At 36.7% G+C, this 24,029-nt stretch overlaps 1 protein-coding gene across 1 annotated transcript in view; it reads right to left on the bottom strand.

Annotated features, from left to right (window-relative positions):
- The window catches only part of UGGT2 (UDP-glucose glycoprotein glucosyltransferase 2), a 142,106-nt gene that overhangs the window by 36,573 nt on the left and 81,504 nt on the right, over nt 1–24,029 (bottom strand). The window contains exons 23-29 of the mRNA XM_068984374.1: nt 18,538–18,662; nt 13,267–13,362; nt 11,421–11,523; nt 4,374–4,453; nt 1,533–1,713; nt 905–1,063; nt 348–433 (exon numbers count right to left, since the gene is read on the bottom strand). Of these exons, the coding sequence (XP_068840475.1) occupies nt 348–433; nt 905–1,063; nt 1,533–1,713; nt 4,374–4,453; nt 11,421–11,523; nt 13,267–13,362; nt 18,538–18,662 (830 nt within the window). The remainder of the gene's footprint in view (nt 1–347; nt 434–904; nt 1,064–1,532; nt 1,714–4,373; nt 4,454–11,420; nt 11,524–13,266; nt 13,363–18,537; nt 18,663–24,029) is intronic.

Consider the following 24,029-nt stretch of genomic DNA (forward strand, 5'->3'; position numbering starts at 1 on the left):
AGATAAAGAAAAAGATGTATACAAGATGTATATTAGGCATACCTTTTGTATTTTTGAAATAAAACAATAAGAATAAATGTTACAGTTTTATAAGTAGTTTTTGTTTTATAAAAATGCTACTTGTGAATGTTTTAGCTGTTTTGATGATCTTTGTTCAGTTCAGTTCAGACACTCAGTCGTGTCCGACTCTTTGTGACCCCATGAATTGCAGCATGCCAGGCCTCCCTGTCCATCACCAACTCCCGGAATTCACCCAAACTCATGTCCATCGAGTTGGATGATCTTTGTTATGTCACACTAAAAACTTTTTTATATATAAAAATTTTAAAGTTGTTTATATAACTCACCCAACTATTTGATAAATATCTTCAGATCTTCCTTGGCGTAATTTCAGTATCCAAGCACCTGGGTTTGCTTTTAATTGAAAATATCCCTTAAAAGATGAGAAAAATATGATCACAGTTACCTGAATGAAAACAACATCCAACTGTTCAAGAAATATTATTCATGAATATTCCAACAGTATTCCATTAACTGTGGAATAATTTCCATAAATGAATTCCAAGAAAGAAGATTTTGTAATAACCTATAAAAGCATACTCTGAATGTACAACCCCCTTCATTTTTAATTACCATATTGAAGGATTTTTTCCCCTGGGAGCTATACAACAACAGCTGCTGCTGCTGCTGCTAAGTCGCTTCAGTCAAGTCCAACTCTGTGCAACCCCATAAATGGCAGCCCACCAGGCTCCCCCGTCCCTGGGGTTCTCCAGGCAAGAGTACTGGAGTGGGGTGCCATCGCCTTCTCCATACAACAAAGGCAGGATAAAAATTATTTCATCTTATTATTAGCAAAACTTAGAGGATTTCATCAAAACTTCTAATTGAGTATGTATGTACTTACGAGATTGGCCATCACTATTGTATCTACTACAACAGGTTTATTCTTTGTGCCCAGCGTAAACTGCAGACCCCGAGGAGGTTGGTCTGTCGTTAAGTCAAAGCAATGTCCTTCAAGTAGTAGATATTCTAGTTCATATTCTGCTGTGACAGCTTTCTCAATCTAGGAGGACATATGTCATTGTTTGGGGGTTAGTAATTATCATAATGTAAATTCTGTAATAAATGCACGTGATTATTTTATTATTAGCCAAAGTATTTTCAGGGGCAGTCTCAAGTCTTCCTTTTAGTCGAGTGAACCTAACAGTTGAGTGAAATTCTTGAACATTAAAGCTTATGATTAATTTTCTTCCATTCCTGTAATACCGGCTTGACTCCGCTATCCTCATATACGCAACACAATCATAAAAGAGATGTGAGCACAGATGGGTGCTCGCTGAGTCCAGTTTACCGTTTTTAAGAACAGAAATAAGTAGTTTCTTGAAAACAGTACTTGTTTCAACAACTTTAGCTGGGTTCTTAACCAGCTGTTCAATTATTACTACTCTAGTGATGAACTTCATTTACTTCATTAACCTGTATCCATAATCCCTACAGCATTTTGTCTTTCTTTATATAACTTTATAACTCACATCTTTTAAATGAATATTATCAAGGTCACAGTTGCTGTGTACTATTTCAACCAACCAGCCTTCAGGAGTGATCATATTGAGGGTTAGAAGGGGTGATTCAGGGATATCCAAGAATTTTGCCACTGGTCCAGTAATATCATTAGCTAACGTCAGTTCTGGTTCCAGAACAAAACGGTAAAAGCTGTTGGCAGAAAACATAAAATATATACTGTGATCAAAACTGAGATTTCTTCTAAAATATTTCAAAATCACAAATGATTTAAAAACATGACCAGAAAATCTTAAAAAGCCTAAAAATACACTCTGCTGAAGTTAATGCTTATGTAAATAGTAGACAATCATTATTATTGTTTATACTATTATCTATTATAAGATTGTGTATATTATATACCCTTGTTAATTATTTCTTAATGAACATGAATCCCTTTAAGATACACTGACTTATGCAGGTTCCAGGAATTTATGATCTGAATTCACTCACTGATCCTTCTTCAAATGTGACCATGGTCTATTTTTAGTGATTTTATTCACTCTTAGCACTATTAATAATATTAAGAGAAATGATAAGCAGAAAGCAAGTAAAATTTAAGCTAAAGTTCTGGTACTAATTTTAAAAGTGCAATTAAAAACAAACAGGAGTGAGTTCAAAGCAGCTGCTTATTAACAGAACTTTCAGAAGTATCAGCAATTATTAGTGTATTTTAACCTTACCTTCCAGTGTCTTACATAGTAAGAAATAGTTATATTACTAAGAACAGTGACTTTCACTATTTTGGGACAACAATCAAGGTGTCAGCTGTGCTGTGGTTATCTCAAGACTCCATGGGGGAGGAATCCACCCCCAGGCTCCTGCAGCTCCTCACTAGTCCTTGGCTGGAGATTGCACTCAGTCCTTAGCACAAGAGCATTTCCAGCAAGCTTAGCAAAGCACACAAGAGCAGGAGAGAGAGAGAATGCGAGCAAGACAGATGTCACAGCCTCTTATAACCTAAGTGCAGAAGAGACATTCCCTCACTTTTGCCATATCCTATTCATTAGCAGCAAATCATCACATACAACCTGCACTCAAGGAGAATCTAGGTAGGGTGTGAATCCCCAGAGGCAGAGTCAAAACAGAGAGAGTAAGAGGAGACGGTGAAGAGAACACAGTCCAAACCAAGTACCAGGTACTATCAAAGGCAGCAGAGATGTCATTAAGAAGTATCCTATGGACTTTGCAAGCAGCAAATTGTGAATTAGTAAAAATAATTCAGTGGCAAAGAGGATAAAGACTAACTTCAGGGGGAGGTACAAGTGAATGAGAGATGAAGAGGGGGGTTGGCCACACTTAAGAGAACCTGACATGACCAAGAATGGAGAAGAGAAGGAAAAGGCAGGCTCCAGAGGAGAGGAAGTTAAGGGAGCAGTTTACGTTTTAAAATTGAATAACTTCTGAGACTGAACGAAAAGGGCTAGTAGAGAGGTTAGAGACATGGAACAAGGAACTATGTGATAAAAGCAAGGATCTAGAAATAAATGGCAAAACACAGGATCACCTTAACCAAGAGGAAAGATGACAGCTCTTCCCATACCACACAGGAAGCCTGGAAAGGTACAGGAGACAGGAGGAACTGAGGGAATTCCTGCCCATAACCTCTGTCATCTCTAAGAAGAATGAGACAGTATTTTATAAGTTAAGGTCTATGAATTATATATTTTAAAAAGTTAATAAACAGAAACCTCAAATACAGTCAGGAGACTACACTGGGGAGTACTCACAGCCTCTGATGATAACATAGCCCAACAGGAAGAAGAAAGACTTTTCTTCCCTGGCAAGGACTCAGACATGAGAAGCCATGGGCTCATTGTTTACTACAGAACCCCCGATGCCGACTTCCTTTCCTCTTTAAGAGTTCTCCTTCCTCTGCCTTGTGTGGAGATTTGTACATGGCACTCTGTGGTTGCTGACCATGAATTGCAATTCTCTGCTGATCCTAAATAAACTGATCTTTTCTGGAGAAATATCTAGCAATCTATTTGTTTTTGGTCAACAGAATTAATGTGTCAACTAGTTTCCCTAATATATGCTACTAAGTATATAAGATTCTGTTGAACTCATAGGTTAAAACAAATTTAACAGTTTTTGTCTTGAGCACTGTTATTAACCACTTGCAGCATCTATCTGGTATATTAGGTATTATTTCACTGTAGAGAAGTCAAGTTCTTTCCCTTCTAACAAATTGTGCTAGATTATGTTTAATATTCTCACTCTTTATCATATATCCCAAAGCTCTACAGAGACTTTGTGGAGAGGATTCCTACTTGTGTGAGTAAAAACTCTGTACTCACGGAAAGACCTCTCAATTAGTGGGTAAAATGAGATTTAGAAACACATAATAATATCTGAAATACAAAAGAAAAATAAGAAGTATGAAAACTGAATGAATTTCAAGGACAAAAATCTTAGTAAGGTAATAAATGTAACCTATACCTTCATTTGTGTCATATTTTAGATTCCACATATAAGCGATATCATATGGTATTTGTCTTTTGACTTACTTCATCTAGTACGATAATCTCAAAGTACATCCATGTTGCTGCAAACCACTGTATATTTCTAAATAGGTACTTCTAAATCAAATTTTAAAAAATATCCACAGATGAACATAATTCATGTAAATTCTGCAATTACATTGGGTGAATTTTACTGGTTAGGTTACCTTAATTTTATATCAATAAACTATTTCTGATCTATGTCAACTAAGTATTTTGTGAAGAAAAAACAGGTGTAGTAATTAAGTATTTTTCCCCTTGTAGCATGTGCAAATTTTTCAAAAGGAAATTATGTTCACGTAGACTGACCTCTTTAAAGGGGCTTCTGAAAGTTTACTCCTGCAGTTCATGAACAACTTTAACTTCATGTTAATAATCTTGCCAAGGACCTATTAGAAAAAAATTCCCATATTTGAAATTAATATTAATGGCTAACACTTACTGAGTATTTACTATGCACGATGAACTATATTAATACTTGACATTTGTTAACTTGTCTGATTCTCACAACATCCTTCTGAGGTAGCTACTTTTATAGCCAAGGCACAGACAGATGTAGCAATTTGCCATGATCACACAGTAAGTCAGGGCAGAGGTCAGATTTGAATCCACACAGTTGATATCATTGCCCAAAGGTTATGCTGCCTACCTTTTGCCTAGTGTGACTTCCTTTCATGGCATTTAAATTTCTTCACTACCAAAGAACAAATAAAATAATTATTAGAACCTCAATCAGTTCAGTTAAGTCACTCAGGCAACGTCTGACTCTTTGCGACCCCATGAATCGCAGCACGCCAGGCCTCCCTGTCCATCACCAACTCCTGGAGTCTACCCAAACCCATGTCCATCGAGTGGGTGATGCCATCCAGCCATTTCATCCTCTGTCGTCCCCTTCTCCTCCTGCCCTCAATCCTTTCCATCAATAGGGTCTTTTCCAATGAGTCAACTCTTCGCATGAGGTGGCCAAAGTATTGGAGTTTCAGCTTCACCATCAGTCCTTCCAATGAACACCCAGGACTGATCTCCTTTAGGATGGACTGGTTGGATCTCCTTGCAGTCCAAGGGACTCTCAAGAGTCTTCTCCAACACTACTGTTTAAAAGCATCAATTCTTCGGTGCTCAGCTTTCTTCACAGTCCAACTCTCACATCCAGACATGACCACTGGAAAAAACCATAGCCTTGACTACATGACCTTTGTTGGCAAAGTAATGTCTCTGCTTTTAAATATGTTATCTAGGTTGGTCATAACTTTCCTTCCAAAGAGTAAGCGTCTTTTAATTTCATGGCTGCAGTCACCATCTGCAGTGATTTTGGAGCCCAGAAAATAAAGTCAGCCAGTGTTTCCACTGTTTCCCCATCTATTTCCCATGAAGTGATGGGACTGGATGCCATGATCTTCGTTTTCTGAATATTGAGCTTTAAGCCAACTTTTTCACTCTCCTCCTTCACTTTCATCAAGAGGCTTTTTAGTTCCTCTTCAGTTTCTGCCATAAAGGTGGTGTTGTCTGCATATCTGAGAACTTCAATGTGCAAATACAAAGTAGTGACCTCACAACTGTATGGCAAGGGTGTCCTGATCTGCTGGGAGCCACCACGGGAGATCCTACCCATGACAAAGTTCATGTGGAAAAGAACTGTTAAGCAGGCTTCAGAACTCAAGGAGCTCCCTAGGTTTTCTCGAGCATCTACCCCCAAACCAGAATCTGTCTGTTTTACTATTTCATGACTTTCACCAACTCCTCTGACATTAATAGGGGGCTAACCCTGACCACCTTTCTCTGGAGAAAATCAACTTAGGGCTATAGCTAATAAGTCTCCTGGACATGAGAGGAATATTTCAAATCAAACCCCCTCTGTTAGCATTCTAGCTTGCTCTGCAGGTATATCCAGACTCTTACAGCTACACATATGATTATTTACAGCCTCCCAACTGTGAGAGGCACGGAGAGCCTAAAACATAGAGCCTTTCAAAGAGTTAAAAATTATTAGAGTAGTGCTGGTGTAGGATTTCATTATTGGGCCAATGCTTGTTGCTAAGTTCCCATATCTCTTATCCACTGTGCACCTGGGAATGCATTAGTTAACATAGTGAGAATGTAAGAAAAACAAGTGTAGCCTTGAAATTAACCACATCAGACTTTTGAGCTAATTGGTTCTTTCTTGTAACTCACTGCACCTTTACTCTGTGAAATGTAACTCTGTTTGGCATTTTCTGAGGCTGACATAGATTAGAAATATAAAGAAAAAACACTTTGAGGGAAAATAAGTTTTCTGGTTGAGCAGCCTTTATCAAGAGGGTCATAAAATGTTCACAGGCCTCCAAGGCCAGAAGATACTGTACACAACATCATTTGTGGGAAAGGTATGCAGAAAAAATCCTGGTTTAGATAAGCGCAAAACTGCTAGAATGTTTGGGCTGACTCTGTATGACCTTACATCTTTCATTTCCCTCTATATACAAAAAAGTATATAAGTACCTTTTGAAAATAAAGCTATTGGGCCTCGCTCACCGAAGCAGCTTGGTCTCCCCGTGTCAATCATTCTCTCTCTCTCTCACTCTCTTTTTCAGGCTGATCCCTTGGAGCATAGAGGCTCCCTGCATTCACTTATCTGCCCGGGTTTCTAAGACCTGAACGGGAAGACGTTCTGCATCTTCACTCCCTCGGGAGACCGGGAGGGCACCTGTGGCCTCCATGAACAGGGCAAACTTCTTGTCTCGGAGTTTTATTGGCTTTCTATGTAATCCAAGGAATATCAGCCTCTTTCTCTCCTCTATTTTCTTATCTTCAACATTCTTTCCTTATCTCTCTCTAAATCAATCACCGATGCTGCCGTTTCTCATTCAGGTTTCCCTGGATCCTGCGAGGGCTGGACCCCGGCACTGATCCTCATGGAATTTCATCTACATTGTAAAAGATATAGGAAGGTCTTGGCTACAAAATAGTCTCTTTTCATTTTCCTAGAGCATTAAAGTAGGAGAATTTTTAATTCTGATAGCCCTTACATTTGCATAGGCAACAAGTCAGTGAAGATTTGAAAATATCAGACAACAAAGGACAGATGTAAAAGGAGAATAAAACACATATATGGCATAGAAAGGATACATGTTTGAGGAGGAATTACAATATACAGACTAAGCATTTAAGAGCTCTGAATTTTAATTCCCATTCTGTCACTCTTATTAGCTACAATGGAGGCTGCTGAGCCATTGTTTCTCCCAAATGTTAAATGAGACACTATCCATTTCTTCTGGTAAATTAATTTATGCTTTATAGCACAAAATTATAGCATAAAATTTCTGTATAGAACAAAATGAGTTATGTGAAGTTCTGAGCTGCTTTGAAATGAAGTATGCTACTATTACCAATGATGTAAACTAGAATATAATTCCATATCTTGTATTTCTGTATAACCCATATTTCTTACTCCTAAATTCTATGTTTACATAAAAGCTTCAGAGGTAAGCAATTTTTTTTCCTGAATAATGAGTCTCCATAGGAATAGGTAATTTATATACTAAAAGGCATCATACTACCTCCATTCCTTATCAGTATGATTACTGATTTCTGCTTTCTACAGAATAATATTGTGCCTAAAGAAGTTAAAGTTTGAAGGTACAGAAATGCTGAAAGAATAAGGCAAGTAAATCAACTACAGAATTAACTTTGCCCCAGTTATACACTGAATAGGTATAACGGCAAAGGGGATCCAAAATTGCTTGTACACATTAAAGAAATGCATTTATAAGAGATACCTATTACCCACTTTCCCAGTATGATTTGGTAGGGCACACCAACTTCTGAGAGAAACAGCATTTTGAAATTTTGATAGAATGTATCAGTATGATACATCAGTATGTATGATGTATACATACATCAGTATGACCCAGCTTGATCATTTACTTCTTTTCCCAGACTTGATACCTAATTATTTTTGCTTGTTTCCAAAAGTAAACAGTCATAGAATAGTTTCCACTTCGAGAATATTTTCTAATGTGTCTTTTAAAACAGCATTGAGTAATTTCAAATAGGAGTATCCAAAAATTTTGAACATCATGAGAAAAAATATGCCTTCCAACATGAGTAGCTTATTCAAATTTAAGTACTGAAAGCTGCATCACAATATGAATCTTTTGAGATTATAAGTACAGGAAAAGCCACAGAATGTTCTTTCAGTGTCTACTATCTGTATTCTAATATTCATTCTCTATTTCCCACTGATGGAATCTATAGGCTTCCCTGGGGGCTCAGTAGTAAAAGAATCTGCCTGCAATGCTGAGATCAGGGTTCGATCCCTTGGTAGGGAAGATCCTCTGGAGAAGGGAATGGCAACCCACTCCAGTATTCTTGCCTGGAAAATCCCATGGACAGAGGAGCTTGGTGGGCTATAGATCATGGGGTCACAAAATCAGACACAACTGAGCAACTAACACACTACTTCCCAGTGAAGGAATCTTCAGGTTTACATGTAGTATCTGCCCCCCACCCCTTGTGACTAGGTGCAGCCGGCTGGCTGGCTACAGTATGGTCAATGGGATGGGACTGGATGGAAGACATTTGGGGCTGGGGTTGCATCCTTGTCTCCCCTGCCTGCTGCAGTGATACAGAGATGATGTTGTGATCTTAGACTGCCACAGAGAAGCTGCTTCATGAGGACAGCTGAACAGTACGGAAGGTGGCCGAGTCCCTCACCCTGTGGAGCTTCCCTGGCAACTCCACACGGCTTACACTTGGAAGCAGAGATGACAGAAATCAACTTCAGACTTGAAGGTACTTTGCTTTTGTTCAGTTCAGTTGCTCAGTTGTGTCCAAATCTTTGCGACCCCATGAACTGCAGCACGCCAGGCCTCCCTGTCCATTACCAACTTCTGGAGTCTACCCAAACCCATGTCCATTGAGTTGGTGATGCCATCCAATAATCTCATCCTCTGTTGTCCCCTTCTCTTCCTGCCCTCAATCTTCCCCAGCATCAGGGTCTTTTCCAATGAGTCAGCTCTTCACATCAGGATGCCAAAGTACTGGAGTTTCAGCTTCAACATCAGTTCTTTCAATGAACATCCAGGACTGATCTCCTTTAGGATGGACTGGTTGGATCTCCTTGCAGTCCAAGGGACTCTCAAGAGTCTTCTCCAACACCACAGTTCAAAAGCATCAATTCTTTGGCGCTCAGCTTTCTTCACCATCCAACTCTCACATCCAGACATGACGACTGGAAAAACTATAGCCTTGACTAGGTGGACCTTTGTTGACAAAGTAATGTCTCTGCTTTTTAATATGCTGTCTAGGTTGGTCATAACTTTTCTTCCAAGGAGTAAGCGTCTTTTAATTTCATGGCTGAAATCACCATCTGCAGTGATTTTGGAGCCCAGAAAATAAAGTCAGGCAGTGTTTCCACTGTTTCTCCATCTATTTGCCATGAAGTGATGGGACCAGATGCCATGATCTTTGTTTTCTGAATGTTGAGCTTTAAGCCAACTTTTTCACTCTCCTCTTTCATGTTCATCAACAGGCTCTTTAGTTCTTCTTTGCTTTCTGCCATAAGAGTGGTATCATCTGCATATCTGAGGTTATCGATATTTCTCCTGGCAATCTTGATTCCAGCTTATGCTTCATCCAGCCCAGCGTTTCTCATGATGTACTCTGCATATAAGTTAAATAAGCAGGGTGACTATACGCCTTGACGTACTCCTTTTCCTATTTGGAACCAGTCTGTTGTTCCATGTCCAGTTCTAACTGTTGCTTCCTGACCTGCATACAGGTTTCTCAAGAGGCAGGTCAGGTGGTCTGGTATTCCCATCTCTTTCAGAATTTTCCACAGTTTATTGTGATCCACACAGGCAAAGACTTTGGCACAGTCAATAAAGCAGAAATAGATGTTTTTCTCCAACTCTTCTGCCCTTTCAATGATCCAGCAGATGTTGGCAATTTGATCTCTGGTTCCTCTGCCTTTTCTAAAACCAGCTTGAACATCTGGAATTTCACGGTTCACGTACTGCTGAAGCCTGTCTTGCAGAATTTTGAGCATCACTTTACTAGCGTGTGAGATGAGTGCAATTGTGTGGTAGTTTGAGCATTCTTTGCCGTTGCCTTTCTTTGGGATTGGAATGAAAACTGACCTTTTCCAGTCCTGTGGCCACTGCTGAGTTTTCCAAATCTGCTGGCATATTGAGTGCAGCACTTTCACAGCATCATCTTTCAGGATTTGAAATAGCTCAACTAGAATTCCATCACCTCCACTAGCTTTGTTCCTAGTGATGCTTTTTTAAGGCCCACTTGACTTCCCATTCCAGGAGGCCTGGCTCTAGGTGAGTGATCACACCATCATGATTATCTGGGTAGTGAAGATCTTTTTTGTACAGTTCTTCTGTGTATTCTTGCCACCTCTTCTTAATATCTTCTGCTTCTGTTAGGTCCCTACCATTTCTGTCCTTTATTGAGCCCATCTTTTCATGAAATGTTCCCTTGGTATCTCTAATTTTCTTGAAGAGGTCTCTAGTCTTTCCCATTTTATTGTTGCATTGATCTATTGCATTGATCACTGAGGAAGGCTTTCTCATCTCTCCTTGCTATTCTTTAGAACTCTTTGGAACTTTGCTTTTGTTACAGTGGCCAAACCTCTTGAACACAATTTTTTTGCTTTTTCTTCCACTAGCTTCCCCTGTATGGTTAGTGTTACTTAGTATACTCTAAACCTATCATACTCATTAAGCTTAGACATCTGCTTCTCCAGAAGCCATTCTCCACACCGGGGGAAAGAAAAATGACCATGGCAAGACACTTGTATCAGTTAGCTCAGGCTGCCATAATAAGTCCCCACAGACCAGGTGACTTGAACTACAGAAATTTCACGTCAAGGTGCTGGCAGACTCAGTTCCTGGAGAGGGCTCTCTTCCTGGCTTTTAGATGGCTGCCATGTTGCAGTGTTCTCACATGACCTCTTCTCTGTATATGAGGAGAGAATGATCTCTTCTCCTCTTCTTATAAGGCTATTCATCCTACTGGATTCCAGCCTAAACTGTAACACTTCATTTAACCTTACTTACTTACCCAAGTCCCTATTTCCAAATACAGTCACATTGGAGATGAGGGTTCTGGGGTAATGGGGACAACAATTATGTTCTTATTAACACCTAATCTGGTCCTCCCATAATACCCCAGGCACAGCTCTATCATTTCATTTTCTAAATTGATATATGACAATCTATTTAGAATGTTGTATGAAATAAAGAATCAAGACCAAACATTTGATTACACTTGAAAACAAACTTGAAAAGATTATGAATTTCAAAATAAAAGTAGTATATATCATATAATAAATATATGTATACTGTTTAATAAAATGTAAAATTATCTTACAATTAATAACTGTGCCATCTTCTGTGCTTCTCTTGTCAATGGGTCAACAATAGCAATGACATCAAAGGACATATCATTCTCTATAGAATTTATCTTTATAATGCTAGAAAAATAAGATGAAAGATGATCAGTTAAGTCTACTCAAGTACTGAAATAATCTTAATCTTAGCTATGTACATTCTTATAAATTTATTTTTCACTGGATTAAAAAATCCTGGCTATTTCTTCATAGAAGAAAATGCAAATTTAAAAGGTTAATATCTGTGTTCAATAATCCAGAAAATCCCAGACAATTAGAGAAAATGAAAGGAAGAAATTATGAATAAATAATTTAAAACACTCTTCAGAGAACAATATAATTTTAGTGGAAAAAACTCTGATAATTTTAAGCTCCTCAAATTCTCATGGGTCATACAATGTAAAAAATAAAACAAAGATGCTTTTTTGGTAGTTAATTGTATTTCCTCAGATTTGAGAATGATAAAATTAGCTACTTGGTACTTTTATTAAATTTAATAGTTTTTAAAGCCCAGCATATTATTAACAGGAAAGCTCAGGGGAAAAACACCCACCCAAATGTATCATATAATCTTGACCTCAGTCACCCTCTCCACACTTCCTTCCCTCTGTCCTTTCCATTCAGTCTTTCACTGAAACAAGTGCTAAGATAGAAGATGAATTATATGTTAAAATAAAAAGTTGGGGAACTTATTTAAAGTACAGAAAAGGCCAGTATGAGATAATAAATCCTACATTTAATTCAATGAAAAGTTTTAAGTATACATTTAATTGAAAGTACAGAATAGTCCAACTGAATTACTGTTATAACATTGTAACAACATAGGAAGTCAGGTAATATTTTTTTTGAGAGATATAAAATTGGAAAATAAGGAAGGAAGTGCCAGCCATTTTAAGTTTATGATAAACTAATTTGTCTCAATTTAGTTTTATAAGAGCAGTGATTGGAAAAAGATAATAAAATCTATAGTTTCATCACATAATGTCTAACTGATTATTTTTTCCTATTCTAAGTGGTCCTTAAATTAAAAAAAAATTCCGGCTGTGGACCCAGATAATTGTATGTATGTATGAATTTTATTTCCACTATCTTAGAAGATAAGTATTATATAGTGAAATTATAAACTAGTTTATTATTCTAAAACAGTATTTCTCTGATGGCTGTTTTTAGAAATCTAATTTTTTAAGGAATAATAAATTGTTAACAAAAAAATGTTCCACGAATACTCAACTGCACAGTTTACCCAAAATGAACCTTTTGTTTTCTTTTAACTACACCGTATCTCATAACTGTCAATGCATGGACGCACACTGAAAATCTCACTCCTCCACCCCAAAGGATAAAGTATTCTCCAAATTTACCTGACTAGATAGGTTCTCCCTCATAAGATATTTGTTAACATCTCAGAGCAATGTTCCATAGAACACATTCTGTGATATTCTTTTGTACATGTCTACACTTAATTAAGCAGATTTCTTTGGTAACGGAGTCTTTTATACAGTGACAACATAAAGCTATTATTATTTATAATGATTATACTGCAAAAATTTCAAATGAACTTGAGTGTGGAAGAAAGATGAGAGTAAGACAAATCATATTAGGTTTACTTACTTGAAACTTCATATCCTATATATATATATATATATATATAAAATAATTTATTTACCAGAATATAATTGACTAGAATTTGTTTCCTAATCTTATCAAAAACATTTATTGTCTAACAACTTTTAATTCTGCTTTAACTTTGGCTATATCATGAACAAAAATGTAAATAACTAACTACAGGATGCAGTGACAGAAAACACAGCACTAATACATTCTTACCTACGACTCTCCTTAAGAAATGTGATGTCATACCGAGAGGCACGTTTAGGCAAAGAGGAAACAAAAGCATCAATTTTCATAACAAGGTCACTCAAGCTAGAGAAACAAGATAAACAATGAATGAATTTTGGGGAAGAAAGGTCCATACTTCATCTATCATATAACACCTTAAGAAAGAGGAATTTACTGCAAAGTATCTCTAGCAGATAAACTGTATGTAAAAGACTTTTCTTCCAAACTTGTAGATTCTATCAAAAGTACAATGAGTGCTGCTTCTAAGGTCAACCTATTTTTTTTTATCATTGATATGATTGATAGCTAAAGCATATAAGTGATATTCCTAATAATGTCTATAATCATATAGAGAATTATTCAATTAGTCAAAACTTGCTGAGTTGCTGGTTATATATCCAAGCACTTAGACCCACGTAGGGAAGAAAGAAGAGCAGGCAGAAAAAACAAAAAGTAAATGGTAAGATATCTACTTTCACAGAATTTTTAATATAGTTAAGAAGCCCAGATTTCTATGGTCTCAAATTCATTCAAAAACTAAAAATGTACAAAATAAACACCTAGATTAAATATAATCAAATACAAGAAAATGTGTACATTTAATGACATGCTGACATATCATTAAAATATGAAAATGTGTATGTTTAATGATAACAGAAAATGTTAGCTGAAATTTAAGTAGGAAAAAAAAAAGAAAAACAGAAAAGATAGGCATCTCCATTTTATAAACAAAGAAATTCAGAGTCAGAGGGGTTGAGAACCTTGTCAGTATTGTCAGTATTTCTCTACTGTATCATTTTTTGCTGGATATATAGTTCCTGTACACTTTATATTATTTATATTTGTAAACCATATCTTTCACAGAGCATTGCATTTAATTGCCACTTAATAAACATAAAATAAAAGAATTAATCAAAATAATAATCTACTCCTAAACTTCCTTAAAGGTTTAGAAACTTAAGGTTAAATTAGCCACACAATCTCTAATATGTAAAATCGTAGGCACAATGGAGGAAATATTTATGGGCAACATGTTCCCCATGTTTTTTAAAGTGGGCTGTTATGTACTTAGAGGAGAGGGAGATTAAAAAAAAAAAGAAAGAAAATCTTTGAGGCCTCCAACAAACTTTTCCTAGATTTTCTGAATTTTCAGCAATCCAGGTCAGTTTTTCTCTTTTTGAAAAGTGCTTTGAACTGAAGAGAGGAAAAGTGAATGTGTTAATCCCTTAGTCATGTCTGACTCTTAGCAACACTATGGACTGTATGGGATTTCCCAGGTAAGACTACTGGAATGGGTTGCCATTCCCTTTTCCAGGGAATCTTCCTGATGCAGAGATTGAACCTGCATCTCCTGAATTGGCAGGTAGGATTCTTACCATTGAGTTACTAGGAAAGCCAGATCATAAGTACTAGGGATAAAGTTAAAAACACACGTGTAACACTTCATGGGGAAAAAGTCGAAGCTTCACTGAAGAATCTAAAAGGAACACTGTGCTATGCTTAGTTGCTCAGTTGTGTTTGACTCTGCAATCACATGATCTGTAGGCAGCAGGCTCCTCTGTCCACTGAGATTCTCCAGGCAAGAACACTGGAGTGGGTTGCAAAGCCCTCCTCCAGGGGATCTTCCCAATCCAGGGATCAAACCCAGGTCTCCCACACTGCAGGCGGATTCTTTACCAGCTGAGCCACCAGGGAAGTCCAAAAGGAACTCTAAAGACCCTGAATAAGCGTGTCTGTCTACCCACTTACCTACCTACATATATATGTATGTATGTATATGTGTGTAGTTTCATAATAAATAATATATGTATATATTTAATGGGTAAGATAATGCAATATTACATAAAGATGGCAATTCTTTTTAAACAGTAAATTCAAAGAAATTCCCATAAAAATAGCAGGAAGGTTTTCTGTAGAACTTGTTATTCTGGTCCTAATAATATTTATATGAAAACATAGCCCAAAAAAAAGGTCAAGACAACTTTGAAGAAGTAGCATGAGTAATTTTCACTATCTGATATTGAAATTTATTATAAAGCTGTGGTAGTTAGAACATGGGATTGCATAAGACAAGACATCAGTGGAACAGTATAAAGATCTAAGAAGAATTAAAGACATACATCAGAAAAAAAGCAAAACTGTAAAACTTTTAGAAGAAAATAAAAGAGAATACCTTTATGAATTCAGACCAAGGGAAATATTTATACACCCTATACACACACACACGAGTACACACCCTTTACTTCACATACAGATCACAGATTACAAAGGAAAAACCCAGAGAATATTTTGACTTCTCTGTAAAAAGTTACAATTCAATAGCCAAGCCACAAACTGGAATAGTATATTACTGATAAAGATAAATATACCACATGTTTATAAATCACTGAAAGAAGAAAACCCAACAGATAACTAAGCAAAAAGCATGAACATATCTTTTACAGAAGAGCAAACAAATTAAAACAATCATGTGAGAAGTTATTCAACTTTACTAGAAGACAAGGAAGTAGAATTAAAACAAGATGCACTTCCTTGTCTTCTAGAAAGGAACTGTAAACTAAAACAAGATGCATTCAAGAGGGAGGGGACATATGTATACCTACAGCTGATTCACGTTGATATATGGCAGAAACTAATACAATATCTAAAGCAATTATCACTCAATTAAAAATAAATTTAAAAAAACCAAGATATAATTTTATATCCATAAGATAGGAAATGAACAGGTTGGGTAACACCAAGTATTGGTGAGGACTTCAGGAAACAAAAATAATCCATTTCTGGTGGGAGTGTTAACTGTTCCAACTCCTTTGAAGGACAGAATTTAGCAATATCTGATAAAGCTGAAGGTATGTCTATCCTAAACCCAGTAACAACACTCCTTTAGTCTAGAGAAACTCAGACATTGCACAAGGAGTCATGTAAACTAAGTTCATGATAGCACTTGCATAACAGTATTTTTGGGGCTTCAAAATCACTGCAGATGGTGATTTCAGCCATGAAATTAAAAGACGCTTACTCCTTGGAAGAAAAGTTATGACCAACCTAGAGAGCATATTGAAAAGCAGATATATTACTTTGCCAGCAAAGATCCGTCTAGTTAAGGCTATGGTTTTTCCAGTGGTCATGTATGGATGTGAGAGTTGGACTATAAAGAAAGCTGAGTGACGAAGAATTGATGCTTTTGAACTGTGGTGTTGGAGAAGACTCTTGAGAGTCCCTTGGACTGCAAGGAGATCCAACCAGTCCATCCTAAAGGAGATCAGTCCTGGGTGTTCATTGGAAGGACTGATGTTGAAGCTGAAACTCCAATACTTTGGCCACCTCATGCAAAGAGTTGACTCATTGGAAAAGACACTGATGCTGGGAGGGATTGGGGGCAGGAGGAGAAGGGGACGACAGAAGATGAGATGGCTAGATGGCATCACTGACTCGATGGACATGAGTCTGAGTGAACTTCAGGAGTTGGTGATGGACAGGGAGGCCTGGCGCGCTGTGATTCATGGGGTCGCAAGGAGTCAGACACGACTGAGCGACTGAATTGAACTGAACTGAATGGGACCAGATGCCTTTATCGTAGTTTTTTAATATTTAGTTTTAAGCCAGCTCTTTCACTCTCCTCCTTCACTCTCATCAAGAGGCTCTTTAGTTCCTCTTCACTTTCTGCCATTAAAGTGGTATCATCCTCATATCTGAGGCTGTTGATGTTCCTCTTATCTTGATTCCATACAGGGTTCCTTGTTCCTATCTTGTAACTCACCCAGCTGGGCATTCCTCATGATTTGCTCAGCATATAGGTTAAGCAAACAGGATGACAGCAGACAGCCCTGTTGTACTCCTTTCTCAATCTTGAACCAATCAGTTCTTCCATACAGGGTTCCGTTGCTTCTTGACCCACAGTTTTCTTAGGAGACAGGTAAGATGGTCTGGTATTTCTATCTCTTTAAGAGCTTTCCACAGTTTGTTATGATCCACACAGTCAAAGGCTTTAGCATAGCTGATGAAACGGAGTAGATGTTTTTCTGGGAATTTTCCTTGCTTTCTCTGTGATCCAGTGAATGCTGGCAATTTGATCTCCGGCTCCTTCCTTTTCTAAAGCCAGCTTGGACATCTGAAAGTTTTTGGTTTGCATAATGCTGAAGCCTCACATTCAAGATTTTGAACATGAACTTACTAGTGTAGGAGATGAGTGCAATTGTCTGATGGTTAGCACATTCTTTGTGCTACACACATAAATCAGATAGCTTCTTTTTTAAAAAAAACAAACAAACTAATTTTGAAATAATTATAGACTCATAGGCTAGTATATAAAGGCTCTTCAACCCTCCATTTGGCTTCCTTCAAAGGAGACACTCCACATACCAAACCAGAAAATCACCATTGAAACAATACTGTTTACTGGACTACAGATCATGTTCAGTTTTCACATGGACTCGTGTGTGTGTGTGTGTGTGTGTGTGTGTGTGTGTGTGTGTGTGTGTGTGTGTGTGTGTGTGGTTTTATGCAGTCTCATTGCCTGTTTAGGTTTGTATAAGCACCACCACTGCTCCATCATCACCAGGGAGTTCCCTGAGATGGCTGGATGGCATCACTGACTCGATGGACATGAATTTGGGTAAACTCCGGGAGCTGGTGATGGATATGGAGGCCTGGCATGCTGTGATTCATAGAGTCACAAAGAACTGGACTCGACTGAGCAACTGAGCTGAATGAACTAAAGGCAAATTAATTGCACTTCAGTCATGAAGTATATAAGTGAACTGCAATATATTCACAAAATACTAGAAAGAAATTGAAGTGAATAAGTTCAGTCTATATACATGAAAATGGGAAAATGGATAAAGTTCCTACAGAGGCAGATTGCAAAAGGAGCCTATGTATAATAGTATATCTCTAAAAAAGTCAAGGCTTTAACACAGTAAACATTAATAATAGATAATTACATATGAAGCAAAAGTATAAAGGCAAATAGAGGAATAATGCATACAACATTTGAGAAAATGGCTACCTCTTGGGGAGGGAGGAGAATGGGATGGATGGAAAGAAAACAAAAGAGATAGATCCAAGGCAAATAAAATATTAACATCTACAGTTTGGCAGTAGTGAGCAATTGGTATTTTCTACTATTTCTTTATATTCTCTACATGTCTTTTATTGTATCTTTGGTTGGTACCTGAAACACTTTCTAATTTTAAAAAGAAATCAGAGGCAAAATACCAAACTTCAAAATGAAATGCTCTTACGATTTTAAATACTTACTTCTTTGAGTTGATTTCTGTATTTTCAACAATGTCTTCAATGTTCTCTACTAACTTAGTAAATGTTATCTTTTCCAACAAGTAAAAATCTTCTGCATAGAAGTCTTCACCTAAAGGGCCTAAAAACTTAAAAATAAAAACAATTATATTATCGTGTGTCTTCTATAAGATCCCAATCTGTGACAGGTATTTTCTTATCAAATAGATATTTCTTTAAGCAAAAACTGATTAAACAGATAGTGGTTATTTATCCTGCCATTTACTAAATCCACTGGGAAACAGGAGAAAAGTATTTCCTCACTTTGAGATTACAAGTTAACATTTGTATAAATACCAAAATCAACATGGCAAAAAAAAAAAAATCAGCTAATTATTTCTATTTGAAGGTTTTACTTTGAAACATAATGCTTTCAAAAACCTAAGACTTTTCATTTTAAAGTAAATTATTCAAATAATTATCTATATTCCATAAATCTTTTACTTTCAATATTTACTATTTAATCTCTTAATTGTAGTCCATACTATACATATATCAATATATAAATAAGGCATAAAAGATCAAAACCAAGAGACAAATCACATAATTTCTTAATAATACCAACCATTCTTCATCTAACTGATGTATAAACTGCTGGAGCACAGCAAGATCATGTAGGTTAGTTTTAAATCAGCAACTGCAGAAGTGAGAAGCTGTAAACTTGCCAGACACCTAATTTCTCAGGATGTCTATCCCATCACAACCACTCCAACTGTGCTACCATTATCATTCTGGGGGGAAGCTAATATGTGCATCATCATAACAGTATGACCATAATAAGCCTTGATATAGAAGGTGAGCCCTGGCATAGTCTTATGAACAATTAGACTTAAAGACAATTAGAAAACATGTCAACCAGAATTTTTTTTTCCCTTGGCAAAAGACCAGAATAAAACAGCCGCACATGGATTTTCTTACTACCCCTTCATATGCTTCTGCAATTAATATTTTATAAAAATTAATCAAGTATAGTTCTTCAATCTTTTCTCATTTGCTCATAACAAAGGTGAAATTAGCTAGAATACTGGCATCCAGCTAAACAAACACCATGTTTCACTTTAAACATAAAACCTGGTCTCTTAAATGTACAAAAAATAGGCGCTATAATACTAAAAGTACACATATCAATACTCCATTTCCTTAAGATGACTGTCAATTTTAACTTTCCAAGCACTTTCAATGTTATATTTTTTGGACTATGGGTGGGATAGGCCTGGGAAATAGCTGAATTTTATCTATACCACTTCTAGTGACCAAGTAGTTTTTTGTTAATAACTCAAAAAAAGGAAATAAAATCTCAAATTATTTTCCTCAGGGATTAACAAGATTGGGAATCTGTACTGATTAAATTTACCAGAAAATTGGCATTATTTTACCTATGTAAGTTCAAATTGCTAGCAGAAACTATGTTTTTTTCTGTGCTTTAGTTCTTCTACTTAAAGTTGAATGTAATGTTTGTGGAATAAAATGTTAGTGTAAAATCACATAAGGGCCAAATTGAGAAATGGAACATTAGATTTGAAAATCATGTAATAGTATAATAAAACCTATCTGGAGCTTAAATCTTCTTTACAACATTTCGGAAATGTGACTTTTCAGTTAAACAGAATAACTGCTGTAACAGAAATGTACTACCTCCTTTGACAGATCATTAACATTTTAGAAAACTCTGTTAAAATGTTCATGCACATACCAAGTAAAAATCTCTCTCTACTTGTTGAAGTTTCATCCATTGGCCCTGACTCTATACTGACTCTCAATGAACATAAAATCTGTGAAAAGTGAAAGTGAAGTCACTCAGTCGTGTCTGACTCTTTGCGACCCCATGGACTGTAGCCTACCAGGCTTCTCTGTCCATGGGATTTTCCAGGCAAGAATACTGGAGTGGGTTGCCATTGCCTTCTCCCAGAGATCTTCCTAACCCAGGGATGGAACCTGGGTCTCCCACATTGCAGGCAGAAGCTTTACCCTCCAAGCCACCAAAATTTGTAAAAGTACCCAGTATCTCTCATGATAGCCTTTAGAGATTTAGAGAAAAGAAAAGTTAATATTTACTGAAAATTTACTCTATGTCTAGGGCCATTCTATGTGCTTTTGGTAGAAAAGCATATTTAATCCTCTGACAAGTTTGTAAAACATACTATTACTTTTTCTATTGTCCAAATGAACAAATTTTATGACAAAGGTCATATAATTAATGGTGTAACTGGAATCTGAATCCAAACTGTCCTGCTAAACAAAAAGGCCTTGCTTGTTTCCCTACTCTCTGCTGTGCCATGTCTTTCAGTAATTCGTAAGTATATGGCATAATCGTTGTTCAGTCACTCAGTCATGTCTGACTCTGCAACCTCATGGGCTACAGCATGCCAGGCATCCCTGTCCTTCACCATCTCCCAGAGCTTGCTCAAACTCATGTCCACTGAGTTGGTGATGCCATCCAACCATCTCGTTCTCTGCTGTCACCTTATCCTCCTGCTTCAGTCTTTCCCAGCATCAGGGTCTTTTCTAATAAGTCAGTTCTTTGCATCAGGCGGCCAAAGTATTGGAGCTTCAGCATCAGTCCTTCCAATGAATATTCAGGACTGATTTCCTTTAGGACTGACTAGTTTGATCTCCTTTCAGTCCCAGGACTCTCAAGAATCTCCAACATCACAGTTCAGAAACATCAATTCTTCAGTGTTCAGCTTCTTTATGGTCCAACTCTCACATCTACAGGTGACTACTGGAAAAATCACAGCTTTGACTATAAGGACCTTTGTCGGCAAATTTATTTATTATGTAGTGTAATAAGAATAAATATAATTATATTGGGTTAGCTACAAAGTTCATTCAGATTTTTCTATAAGATGTTATAGAAAAACCTAAACAAACTTTTTGGCCAAACCAACAGCAACAATATTATTTAGGGTTTTATTTAATATTAAAATAGATTTTAAATTCTTTAGCATGTCAGTAAGAAAGTATGAGATCATCAATACTCCCTAGTTTTGATCATTTATAAACAATTTTAACTTTGAATATGTTTCAATTTTAATGTAAACATTTGGACCGTTCAAAATGAAGACTGATTCTAAAATGTCAGAATTATTTTGAACATTAAATTATCTGGTTCAGAATTATAGCTACCTGCTACAATTGCTATGATTATTGTGTTTTATAAAAGCATTACTTTTGAGACACAGTAATAAGCTAAGTATTACATTATAGTTCAGAAACCACAGTACTTATTTTCAGATATATCACACTTTTCTATTCAAACCACAATCCTACAAAGATAATCAAAATTATAATTTTTCATTCCTCAACATAAAAAGTCAACATACTGACCTCTCCCCTGAATTTAACTCATATCCAGTTGCTGACTCAACCAGTCTACTCACAGGTCCAGGACGGAACACTGAGCGCTTACTATATGCAGAACTAAATTCTCTATCTGATCTTCCTTTTCTTTTGAACAAGCCCACTCCTCCTGCAAATCTTCCTTACCTTAAAACAATGCAACTTCATTCTGCTGGTCATGCAGTTCTCTCACATCCCACAGCAAATCTGTTAAGCAATTCCTGTTCACTTTTCCTTCAAAATACATCTCACGTCTACTTCTATTTCCACTAGAGCCATTCTGGTCCAGGCCACCATCAGCTCTCACTTGGTCTACTGTAATAGCTCCTAACTGGCTTCCCAACGTCTACAGTCTATTCTCAATGTAATAGCCACTGCTAACTGCTAAGTCGCTTCAGTCGTGTCCGACTCTGTGCGACCTCACAGACAGCAGCCCACCAGGCTCCCCCATCCTTGGGATTCTCTAGGCAAGAATACTGGAGTGGGTTGCCATTTCCTTCTCCACTAGTGATCCAAATAAAATGTAAGTCAGTTTATGTCAATCCTGTCTCCAGAACAATGAGCTTCTCAGCTCATTCAGTGTAAAACCACACCTGATCTGGCCCTCAGCTACTTCTCTCCTGTTCTCATATCTGCTATTCTTAGAACACACAGACATGAGCTCATCTCAGGACTTTGTACTCCTTGTTCCTTCTACCTAGAACACTCTTCCAGATTTGAAAACAGTTTGCTCTCTCACCTCTTTTGGTTCTCTATCCAAAAAACCCCGTATAAATAAGGAGACTATTTGTTTTTGTTCCCTGTGCATCACAATGTAAACTCCACAAAAACATGTTTTTTCACTATTATACTCTTGGATTCCAGAAGAATGTTTGGTTCCTGGCAAGATTATAGCTAAATCCTTTTGTCAATTTCAAGGGAAATGAGAAGAAAAGAGTTCTAAAAGAAATAAGCTGCACATAACTATAATATTTATCACTAATATTGATTACAATATTATCATGGTTGAATTATATTAAGCCATGACAAAGAAAACATAGAGTAGCTTTTCCATTATGTATAATGAAAAGGCAAATTAATAGATACAGCAGGCTGTAACTTTTTCCTTTCTATCCCTTAAAATGCCTGACAAAGTCAAAGGTAGCCTTATACTTTAAAATTGTTCTAAAAAGTTTTATTTCTTCCCAAAGCAATTGCTAAAGAAAAAAAAGCAACACCATTTTTGGACTTTCAAATAGCTCACTATCAAAATTCACTAACACTTTACAGTATTGCAATCATAAATGCCAACTGTTGTCACCAATCTTACAGTAGCACTGTACACAGATGCACCTGAGTCTCACTACCATTAGGATCTAACACAATTAGCACAAGAACTGTTGCACTGAAGAAGAAATACTTAATTTGTGGATGATATGAGTCCCTCATTATTCTCCAATTTCTATTATTTACAGATTCAAATAAGAAAGAATAAATAAGCATAATTTTAAGTGAATGATGATATTGGAATGGAGCACAGGGGAAACAAAACTCATAAAAATGTAGAAAACTGAGCTTTGATGATGACTTAGGGATATACAATTTGATGGTTCAAGCAGAGGTATGTCAAACACACTGCATTAGCTGATTTCTAAAAATACTTAAGCACCAGATTCAATTTTAAAAACTTAAATCACACCTGAGAAAGAAAACCAGACTATCATTCTAAAAATATTAACAAGTAGCTATTGTCCACTAATTTTGTATGTACCTATTACAACTCCCTAATCAACTGGAAAAATATTTTTCGTATATTAAGAGAAAAAAGTGTGATTATAATTATGTATTCAAAAAACAGACACGGCTATGCAGAGTAGAAAAGGAGTTGAAGGTGCAACCTTGAGGGTGGGATGGTATGGGAGACAGGAGGAAGATCCAAGAGGGAGAGGACGTATGTATACCTATGGCTGATTCATACTTATGTGTGGCAGAAACTAATACAATATTGCAAAGCAATTATCCTCCAACTAAAAATAAATAAATTTTTTAAAAAGAGAAAATTTTTATTAAGACGGTGGGAGTAAGAGTGACTTTCCCCATAGTTTTTAAAAATTATATTAATACATATGACTTTATAC

The sequence above is a fragment of the Capricornis sumatraensis genome, chromosome 12, assembly GCF_032405125.1.
Source record: "Capricornis sumatraensis isolate serow.1 chromosome 12, serow.2, whole genome shotgun sequence".
In the NCBI taxonomy this organism is placed as follows: Eukaryota; Metazoa; Chordata; class Mammalia; order Artiodactyla; family Bovidae; genus Capricornis; species Capricornis sumatraensis.